Genomic DNA, 11,324 nt, shown 5'->3' on the forward strand with positions numbered 1-11,324 from the left:
ATACAAGTATCCATTACTGCAGTACCGTTTCAAATTTTTTTTGTTTGAAAGTACATGGGCTGGGAATCAAACCTGGCCTCCTGCATAGCGGGCAAGAATTCTACCACAGAACTACCCTTGCACCCCAATCTATATATGTTTTTAAACTATACAGTTTGATAAGTGTTACCTTAGTATACACCCACGAAACCAATACCATAGTCAACACAGTGAATATATCCATCACTGCCCTTAGATTGGGAGCAAGCCACAGTTGTCCATTCTTACCTTTCCTATTCAATATCATACTGGAATTCCTTCCAGATATTATAAAACAAGAGAAAGAAATGAGACATATGGATGCCTTATATGGATTGGAAAGAGAATGAAATGACAAGCCATTCACTTTAAGAAAGTGTTTGTAAATCAGATTTGGTTCAATATATAAAGAACTCTCAAAACTCAGCAATGAGGAAACAACCAAATAAGAAACTAGGTAAAAGATATATCCAGACACTTCATCAAAGAAGATATATGGATATAAATAAGCACATGAAAAGTTGCCCAACATCATTAGTCATTAGAGAAATGCAAACTGAAACCACAAAAAATATACTATACATATCTTAGCATGCCTAAAAGTTTTGAAAACTGACAATACAAGTGCTAGCAAGAATGCTGTGCTGGTTAGAGTGTTATGTGCCCCAGAAAAGCCATGTTCTTGAATCCTGTAGGGCAGGAATCTATGATTAGATTATTTCCTTGGAGATATAGCCCGCCCAATTGTTAGTGTAGCCTTTTGATAAGATGGAGATGTGACTGTGCCTATTTAAGGTGTCTTGATCAGTTTGCTGGAGTCCTTTAAAAGGGAGAACATTTTGGAGAAACCTAAGATACAGGCGCTTGAAGAACAGTTGCTTCAGAGCTGACAGAGACACGGACATTTGGAGATGTATGGAGTGCCAACAGAGAGCAGATGTGTAGACACAGGCAGAGCCCAGCATAAGTCACCACGTCCCTTCCCATGAGATGCTAAGCAAGCCAGAACCCAGAGTTGTGTCCCAGAGGAGCTGAGTAAAGACCCACAGATGCTTAGAGAGGAAGCCACTGGCACCAGAAGCTGGAAGCAACAGAACATGAACAAGAACCAGCAGACACCAGCCATATGTCTTTCCATGTGACAAAGGCCTTTATTGAGTCAAGTGGTCTTTTCCTGGATGCCTTAGTTGGGACATTTTTATGGCCTTAGAACTGTAAACTTACAATGTAATAAATTCCCTTTATAAAAGCTGTTCCATTTCTGGTATATTGCTTTCCCACAGCTTTAGCAAACCAAAAATGCAGTGCAACTAGTGGGAATGTAAAATGATTTGGCCACTTTGGAATGCAGTTTGGCATTCTCTTATAAAATTACACATACAGTTATCATACAACTCAGCAGTCTCACCCTTAAATATTTACTCATATAAAATGAAAACGTGTGTTAATGCAGAAATTTGTATGGAATGTTTATAACAACTTTATTTATAATTAGTAAACACTAGAAACAAAACAGATCCCTCTCAAATGGGGACTAAATAAATAAACTATAGTACATCCATATAATGGCATACCAGTCAGCAATAAAAAGAGTCAAACTGTTAGGGCACACAATAACATATAAGAATTCCTAATGCAGGATGCTACACAAAAGAAGCCAGACTCAAAAGGCAACATACTCTATGGTTGTGTTTATAGAATTCTGGAAAAGACAATGATAGAGATACAATAGATCAGGGGTTTCCAGGGCTTGAGGGTGGGGGAAGGATGATTATAAAGGGTTAGTACTAGATAATTTGGTGATGGTTTTGTGGAGGGCATGTGCAGGAACTGCTCTGTTTGCTGATTGTGGCTGTAGAATCTACATGTTTGCCAAATAGGATTGTACAAAAGGGTAAATTTTGTTTTTTATTTTACTCTTTATTTTATATAATAATTGGGTTGTCAATTTCTAAAAAGCCTACTGGAAGTTTTTGGGATTGCATTGACTTTATAGATCAATTTTAGAAGTGATATCTGAATATTGAGTCTTCTGACCCATAATACGATATATTTTCCCTGTCTTCTTTAAGCAATGTTTTGTATTTTTCAGTGTATGTTACTTGTACTTCTTTTGTCAGTTTACCTCTAAGTATTTCATTTTTTGATGCTATTATAAATGGTATTTCTAAAATTTTAATTTCCAGTTATTAATTGCTAGTATATAAAAATACAATTAATTTTTGGATACTGACCTTGTGTCCTGCAATCTTGCTAAATTCACTTTTTTTTTTTGCTGAATTCACTTTTAAGGTTCTTTTGTGGATTGCTTAGACTTTTTCTATAGATGATCATGTTGTTTGTGAATACAGTTTTATTTCTTACTTTGCAGTCTGTATGCCATTGTATTCTTATCTTATTGCCCTGTCCAGAGCTCGATGTATGATGAATAGAAGTGGTAAGGGCAAACATAATTTGCCTGTTCCTAATACTAGGGGGAAAGCATTCAGTCTTTCACCATTAAGTATGTTGTAAGCTATAGATGCCCTTTATTTGGTAAAAAGAAGTTCTCTTCTGTTTCTAGTTTGTTGACAGTTTTTATCATGAATGGATGTTGGATTCGTTTTTCCCAATCATTTGTTTTTTCTGCATTTATTGAAATGATCGCTCTTTTTTTTTTTATCTGTTAATATAGTGAATTACATTGATGGATTTTCAGATGTTAATCCAGTCCTTATGTACTTGAGATAAACCCCACTTGGTCATCGTGTATTACTCTTTACATATGTTGTTGGATTCAGTTTACTAAAATTTGTCAAAGAATGTTCATATCTATGTCTGTAGTTTCCTTATAATGTCTTTGCCTGGTTTTGGTATTGGAGTAATTCTGGCCTCAGGAAGTGAGGTAGACATGTTCCCTCATAAATTTTCTGTAAGAATTTGTGACGATTTTATTTTATTTCTTTCTCAAATATTTGGTAGAATATACCAGTGAAGTCTTCTGGTGCTGGTGTATCTTTTGTGGAAAGATGTTTTAACTACAAATTCATTCTCTTTAATAAAAATAAGACTATTTATGTATTTATTTATCGTTGAGTGAGCTTTGGTATTAATCAAAAAATTTGTCCATTTCATCTAAATTTTCAATGTATTGACCTCAGATTTTTCATAATATTCTTGTAGTCTTTTTTTAAGGTTTTTAAAATAACTTTTTTCAAACTTCTAAGTTAATTGTGCAATACAGAAAACTGAAATCTTACAACTGTCTTTTTACAATCTGTAGTATTCTTCTTGATGTCCTTTCTCTTATTCTTTATATTAATAATTTCTTTTTTTCCCTCAGTGTGTCTGGCTACAGGTTTATCAATTTTATTGAACTTCATAAAAGAAGCAGCTTTGGGCTTCATTTATTTTTCCCCCTTCATTTTTCTATTCTCTATTCAGGGATTGACAAACTTCTCGTATAAAGGATGAGATAGATACTTTAAGTTTGGCAGGCTGAACCTACTCTGTTGTAACTATTCAACTCTGCTGTTGTAGCCTGAAAGTGGTTATAAATAGTATGTAAACAGATGGTAATGACAATCTTCCAATAATTTTTCCCCTTCAATTTTTTTAACATTTTTATTGTGAAATATAACATATATACATATGAAAAAGCAGTAAATCTCAAAGTACATTTTAACACGTGCTTATAGAACAGATTTCAAAGTTTGGTATGGGTTACAGTTCCAACAATTTCAAGTTTGTCCTTCTAGCTCCTTCAAGACACCAAGACACTGGAGACTAAAAAGAAATATTAATATTTTTCAAATCCTGACTTCTCTGTTATAACTCCTCCTGCTTCTTTGAGCTTCTCCCAATCTTTAGGGTTATGCCCATTCTAACTTTTTTCATGTTGAAAAAGGGAGTATGGGATAGGGGGATGGAACTGGTTGATGTTCTTAGAGATGTTGGCACCTCTGGGTTTCAGGACTTACCTGGCTTAGGAACCATCTGAAGGTTTTAGATTTCTGAAAAGTAAACTTAGTGCCTGCAACTTTTGTAGGATCTCTGATAGAGCCCTAGGTATTCTTTAGGGTTAACATGAATCATGTTGGTTGGGATTTGGCACACTGTAGCAATATCTAATTGAAGCTTGCATACGAGTAGCCTCCAGAATAGCTTCTCAAGTCTATTTGAACTCTCTTAACCACTGATAGCTTATTTTGTTATATTTCTTTTCTCCGTTTTGGTCAGGAAAGCATTGTCGATCCCACAGTGCCAGGGCCACACTCATCCCTGAAAATCATATCCCATGTTGCCAGGGAGACTCCTACCCCTGAATGTCATGTCCCACGGAGCGAGGAGGATGATGATTTTCCTTGCAGATGGGCTATGAGAGAGAAAGGATGCATCTGAGCAACAAAAGAAGTTGTCTGAAAGTAACTCTTACGTATCATTATAGGTAGGCTTAACTTCTCTGCCACAGAAATAAATTCCATAAGCACAAGCCTCAAGATTAGGGGACTTGGCCTATTAACTTGGGAATCTCTGGTGTTTGAGGGAATATGAAATTTCAAAGGTGGGAAAGATTAACAGTTCCATGTTTCTTTCTCTAGTCCCTCAAGAAACATTGTCAGTACTTTTTAATTACCTGCCCAGTATACTCTGGGATGTATCCACTATTATATTAAGCTGCACAGAATTATAATTCCTTGTTCCCATTCTGAGTTCCATGTGTTTGGTTGTTTAAATGTACCTTTCTGGTCTTCAGTCATCGTACCCTTTAGCCACCTCCTTCCATGGGCATCATGGATAATGTTCAGAGTAAACAATCCATGTCTCACAGTATTCTCCTTAGTTGTACAGTTATCATCACTCTCGATTTTAGACACTTTTCATTGCTCCAAAAGAGAAAAATAACATTAAACATACCCTTACCAAAGAAAAAATCCAAACCTCCCCTTGACTTTGCTCTGTACCCCCTCAATTATTTACCCCTAGTATTGCTGTGGTACTGGTGATGTGTTTTTGTTAAATATAGGCCATAGCGTGCAATAGTTTTCCCCCATACCCCTCTATTACTGACTCTTTATACAAGCTTTGTATCTTTGAAGTGGTTCATGCAGAAACTTTTATTTTTAGTATTAATTGGTGAGATACATGGCTTTATACAACTCCTTTCACTCATAGTCACCTTCCATTTTGATTGGAATTGCATTGACTCTGTAGATCAGTGTGGGTAGAATTGACATCTTAATGACATTTAACCTTTCCATCCATGAGCACAGAATATTTTTCCACCTATTTAGATCTTTTTAAATTTCTTTTAGCAATGTTTGTAGTTTTCTGTGTACAGGTCCTTTACATCCCTGATTAAGTTTATTCCTAAATACTTGATTATTTTAGTTGCTATTTTGAATGGAATTTTTTCCTTAATTGTCTTCCTAGGGTATTATTTGTGTATGAAAATATTACTTATTTTTGCACATTAATCTTGTATCCTACCACTTTGCTGAATTTTTCTATTAGCTCAAGTAGCTTTGTTGTAGATTTCTCAGGATTTTCTAAGTATAGGATCATGTCATCTGCAAATAATTAAAGTTTTAATACTATCCTTCCAAAGTAGATACCTTTTATTTCTTTTTCTTGTCTGACTGATCTAATTAGACTTCTAGCACGATGTTGAACAGTAGTGGTGATGGTGGGCATTCTGTCTCATTCCCAATACTAGGGGGAGAGCTTTCAGTCTCTCACTGTTAAGTATGATTTTGGCTGTGGGTTTTCCATATATACCCTTTATCATGTTGAGGAAGTTTCCTTTGATTCTTCCCTTTTGAAGTATTTTCATCAGAAAAGGATGTTGAATTTTGTTGAATGTTTTTTCAGCATTAATTGAGTTGATTGCATAATTTTTCCCTTTCGATTTCTTAATGAGTTATATTACATTGATTTATTTTCTTGCGTTGCATAACCACAAAGATTAAAGCAGAAATAAATGAACTGTAGAACAAAAAACCAATAGAAAGAATAAATAAAGCCAAAAATTGGTTCTTTGAAAAAAATCAATAAAATCGATAGACCCCTGGCTAGGCTGACAAAGCAAAAAAGAAAGGGGAGGGCAGTGAGTTTGCTTGTTATGTTGACTGGAGAGAGAGGCCACATCTGAGCAACAAAAGAGGTTCTCTTGGGGGTGACTCTTAGGCCTAATTTTAAGTAGGCTTGACATATGCTTTGTGGGGTTAAGTTTCATATGAACAAACCCCAAGATTGGGGACTCAGCCTATTGCTTTGGTTGTCCCCACTGCTTGTGAGAATATCACAAATTCTCCACTTGGGGTTGAATTTTCCCCCTTTCTCACTATTTCCCCAAGGGGACTTTGCAAATACTTTTTTACTCACAGTTCAAATCACTCTGGACAAACCTACAAAATCTTATGCCCAACTCAAGGTTCCATGTACTTATGGTGTTCAATTAAGCTGTCCAATAAGTTATATTAGGAGCTGCACTAGTCAAAATATAGGTATCTTCTTTTCTAACAGCTGTTGAATGCTATAAATATCTATCTATGCAGTCCTTTAGCTGTATGCCTCAGATTTTGATATGTATTGTTTTCATTTGAGAATTTTCCAGAGAGCTTTCTGTAATTGATTTTTAATTTAATTTCATTGTGGTCAGAGAATGTATTTTGTATGACTTGAATCCTTTTAGAACTATTAGTATTTGTTATATGACCCAGAAAATGGTCTGCGTTAGTAAATGTTCCATGTATACTTGAAAAGAATTTGTATTCTTCTGATATTAAAGGGAGTGTTCTATTAATATCCGTTTATGTCAGCTTGGCTGATGGTGTTGCTCAAATTTTCTGTGTCCTTACTGACTTGCTGTCTGCTTGTTTTAATTATTAAGGAAGGGTTATTTTCTATTTAAGGTTTTTTTTTTTTCTTCATCACTCACTTTAACCAATTTGACTAGGATGTGTTATAGTTTTCCAACTATAATTGTCTGTTTCTCCTTTCTGTTCTATCAGTTTTGCTTCATATATTTTGAGGCTGTTTGGTATATAAATGTATGAGTTATTATGTTCTCTTTGTTAACTGATTCTTTATCATTATGAAATGTCTTCTTTGTCCCAGGAAATGGGTCAGGTTAAGCATTGGGAATTTATTAGCTATGGTTTTGAGGCTGGGAAAATGTCAAATCAAGGCAATGTTTTTCCGCAAAGATTGTGGCATTCTGGGGCTAGCTGCCAGTGTTACTTGTTCCATAGCTCCTTGGTTGTATGGCAATGCATGTAGTGGCCTCTTCTGGCCTCTCCATTCTCTACCAGTTTCCACTGAACTGCATTCTGCTTATAAGGGACTCCAGTAATAGGATTAAGACCCATCTTGATTGAGGTAGGCCACACCTTAACTGAAGTAGTAACTTCATCAAAAGTCCTACTTAGAATGGGTTCACACCCATTAAATTTAAGAACATGTTTTTCTAGGGTGCATACAGCTTCAAACCACTACACCCAGTAGTATTCTCTGCTCTGAGATCTACTTTGTCTAATATTAACATAGTCACCCCAGCATTCTTTAGATCAGTGTTAGCATGGCATATCTTTTTCCATCCTTTGCTTGTAATTTATTTGTGTCTTTATATTTACATTAAGTTTCTTTTAGGCACCATAAAATTGAGTCTGGCTTTAAAATACAATTCGACAGTATTTTCCTTTTAATTGAGGTATCAAAACCATTTATATTTAATGTGATTATTAGTTGGGCTTAAGTCTTCCATCTCACCATTTGTTTTCCATATGTCCCAGCTGTTTTTTATTCCCTTTTCTCCCCTTTTCTGTCTTTTCTTGAATTGTGTAAGAGTTTTATTTAAAAAAGAAAAGAGAAACGAGTTTTGTGTATATACACCTACGTAGTTACCATTTCCAGTGCTCTGTATTCCTTTGTGTAAATTCACATTTCAATCTGGCATCGTTTTTTTTTTTCTGTCTGAAGGACTTTAACATTTCGTGTAGTGCAGATCAGCTAGTCCTGAATACCTTTATCTTTTTTTTTACATGTTAAAAAATTTTTCTTTCCCCTTTATTTTTAAAAGGTATTTTCAGTGGGTATAAAATTCTAGGTACACACACAAACACACAAACACACACACTTTTTTTGCACATTACTTTAAAGATATACCATTTTCTATTTAAGATATTTTTTTCTTCATCACTGGCTTTAACCAGATTGATTATGATGTGTTGACATAGTTTTCTTTGTATTTCTTGTGCTTGGGTTTGTTGATCTTTTTGGATCTGCAAATTTATAATTTTCTTCAAATTTGAATGTATTTTAGCTTCAATTCATTTCCTTAGTACTTCTCATATCTAATGTTTTTTTTTTTTTTTTTTTTTTTTTTTTTTTTTTTTAGAAAGGGAAACATTTTTAAACATTTTCTTGTTTTTTATTGTATTCTGTTTCTCCGTTTTTGTTACATGGGCTGGGGCCGGGAATCGAACCGAGGTCCTCCGGCATAGCAGGCAAGCACTTTGCCCGCTGAGCCACCGCGGCCCGCCCCCATATCTAATGTTTTGACATGACTTGGGCTTACTTTGGTTTTAACAGAGAACAAAAACAAAGCACAAAACTTTTAATTGGAAGAGATCTTAAAGTAGCCCAGAAATGTCAGATTTCCCTGAAGTCTAAGAGCATTTATGATGCTTGACTCTCAGTCCAAGGCTCCCTCGTCTTCATCATATATATTTTTCTAATTTCATTCTAATTTTGAAGTTTTCAAAAACTTGATCAGAGAGAGCACAGGTAATTCAAAAAGAGAAACCAATCCATGTCTTTAAATCTCAGTTTATAACCACTGCTAATTCCAGGAGTTGCTTCAGTAGTTCTCTTTGAAAATTTTTGTCATGCCATTTTTCTTGTCTTTCTCCCCTTGGTTTGTCTATTTATATGTAGACACCTTGGAAGATAGGAGAGCTGGTTCTTTTAACAGCAATACTTGAGTCTTCAAGTCCGTGTAATCTTCTGTCTTGTCTCCTTACCTGGTCATAGTACATGACAGATTTGAGGAGAAATATCTTGATAATTGTCTGTCTCTGAGATTTTCAAAATGAGGTTGAGAAAGAATACCTATGAACAATTGCTCTCTTAAATGGAGAGCAGGAGCAAGGAAAAGGAGGCAATGATGATACAAAATTGAGCCTAATATTTGATATAAAGAGGCATGTCACTTTTCATCTTTGTCAGACCCACCATATCACCCAGATGCCCCCATCTGTGAGTGATGCCTTACTTCACATTCTCGGAAACTAATGATCTGCATTACCCAGTTTCTCCTTCTAGTTAAGGTCTCTGCCCCTTCTCTGTTTCTGAAGGCAATGAAGGGGAGTTACTGACCTGTCTTGCTGACCTAGTCTATTCTGAGAATGTTTGCTAAAAATCCTCCTATGTTCTTTGTTAATAGATAAGAGTAGTTCTTCCCTATGTGCCTATAAAGGTGTTTGCCACTCCCTTCCTTTTCCCAAGAATACTTAGGTTATGAAGCCTTTTAAATTCTCATCCAGGTTAGGGTGACTTCCATTATTTTCTGTCAAGCTGCTCTGGCCAACACACAGGATCAAGTTTTCCTGGGGAGAAATTGGGGAGAAGTGAGAACAGGAGAGAAAGTAACTGTGATTCTTCTGTGTGCCGCCTGCTCCTTCCTCCCATTCAGACTGTACTTCAGTTCCCATCGCTTGGCTTCACCCTCTGTTTTATTTTGTCTTAATAAAGCCTGATAGAGACTAGTTAGTGAGGATTGAGTCGCCACCACTGATAAATGTTACCTTGATGGCTTACTCTTGGAGCATGGTATTATTAATTTAAAGCTAGAAAACAATCTCCTCAATTAGCTATAGCCTGCAATGTGAATTCTTGCAAAGAAAAAGATTAGAGTTGGAGAAAATTCTTTGAATCTAGAGTCCATCTCCACCTGTCATCTCTTTCTTTGAGTGATGATGGCTTCAAAGTCAGAGAGTATGTCCTATTCCTCTCTAACCTTGAGGCCCTGCAGAGTGCCTCTACTTACAGGTACTCAGTAAATGTTTGTTGAATGGCTCAGGGTATCATTGGCTTAGTTTTCCCTACCACAGTCCTTTCACCTCTGCCTTAATCCTGTCTCCTACTGGTTCAGCTGTAAGAATGTAACAATTGACAAGAACTAACCATTTCCTCTGAGAAGAAACTCCAGTCACCAAGCAGTGATAGTCCTCTAAGATGTACTGTCCTGCCAGCTGACACGGGCTCTCTCAACTTCACATTAGGCTCATTTGTACATTTTGCTCCTCTTTCTGTTCCTTTAAAAGGAGAGAGATCCTAATGGCTCATTGGTTGGTGTAGCTGGTAGACAAGGGACAGGCTTTCTTCCCAAGATTATGAGCTTGGGAGCAAGTAACAGGTGAAGGCCTTAGGGGAGAGAGGGCTGTTAGACCACCTATGACATTGCTCCAAAGACAATACACATCTTTGGAAAAGCCTTGTTGGTTAGGTTCCAAGGTTCTCTTGGAAGTGAACATTTTAAGGAAAATATAAATTATGTTTTCCTTTTTATGTGATAGTATGACTTATAAGGTATGGTTGCCTTTTCCCAGTTTATTTTTATGCTCCAAAAGAAACCACCAAAATGTCTGGGTTCTCTTTTGCCTAAGGTAGACTTTTCTTGGGTATGGTTACTAGTGCTGGCAGTGACATCAGGAGGTGAGAAATCAGGACATTCAGAGTGGAAGTTGTAGGGATCTGTGCACCTTCAGGTGTGAAATTGCCCAAGCCCCTGGGAGAACTTGATCACATTGAACCTGGGGACTTAGAGCCTTCCTGACCACTGGCCCTTTGTTCTTTTACAGACACTGTGCATCCTGACCAACATAGCAGATGGGACGACAGCAAAAGAACTTATTATGACCAATGATGATATATTGCAGAAAATCAAGTATTATATGGTAGGCCCTTGTCCCCTTTCATTGCTCTACACTGACTGCAGAATTAGAAGGCAGGGACTGTGACATTGTTAATGGAAAACAAATTGTGCAGAGATTAAAAAAAAAAGAATAGACTACTCTATGACAGATTCATAGACTGTTCTATGATAGATTCTCTTACATCTTGAAGGGAAAAAATGTAAAACACCCACTCCTGAAGTTTAAACCACTGGGCAATTGTACAACTCTCCACACTACCCTCACCCGTGTCATCTGCTGATGGCTTCCCTCTTATTCAGTCAAAACTTGGGCTCTTGGTTTTGTCTTAGTGCTGCCCAATCCCCATCTTCCTCCTCAAGGCTTCAGTTCCATTTGGGTGAACCCTCTAGC

The 11,324-nt window shown here is 36.5% G+C and overlaps 2 protein-coding genes across 11 annotated transcripts in view; one reads left to right on the forward strand and one right to left on the reverse strand.

The window, feature by feature from the left end:
* The window catches only part of ARMC8 (armadillo repeat containing 8), a 142,747-nt gene that overhangs the window by 120,968 nt on the left and 10,455 nt on the right, over window positions 1-11,324 (forward strand). For all 4 annotated transcript variants that reach the window (XM_077130228.1, XM_077130226.1, XM_077130227.1 and 1 more), the window contains one exon: window positions 10,860-10,955. In XM_077130228.1, coding sequence (XP_076986343.1) covers window positions 10,860-10,955 — 96 coding nt within the window. The remainder of the gene's footprint in view (window positions 1-10,859; window positions 10,956-11,324) is intronic.
* NME9 (NME/NM23 family member 9) overlaps window positions 8,549-11,324 on the reverse strand; it is a 45,546-nt gene continuing 42,770 nt past the window's right edge. For 6 of the 7 annotated variants that reach the window (XM_077130236.1, XM_077130230.1, XM_077130234.1 and 3 more), the window contains 2 exons: window positions 10,183-10,313; window positions 8,549-9,605 (listed from right to left, as the gene is read on the reverse strand). In XM_077130236.1, coding sequence (XP_076986351.1) covers window positions 9,510-9,605; window positions 10,183-10,313 — 227 coding nt within the window. In that variant the 3' untranslated portion in view covers window positions 8,549-9,509. The remainder of the gene's footprint in view (window positions 9,606-10,182; window positions 10,314-11,324) is intronic. The other variant, XR_013162935.1, reaches the window with a different exon arrangement.

This window comes from Tamandua tetradactyla, chromosome 15, assembly GCF_023851605.1.
Source record: "Tamandua tetradactyla isolate mTamTet1 chromosome 15, mTamTet1.pri, whole genome shotgun sequence".
In the NCBI taxonomy this organism is placed as follows: Eukaryota; Metazoa; Chordata; class Mammalia; order Pilosa; family Myrmecophagidae; genus Tamandua; species Tamandua tetradactyla.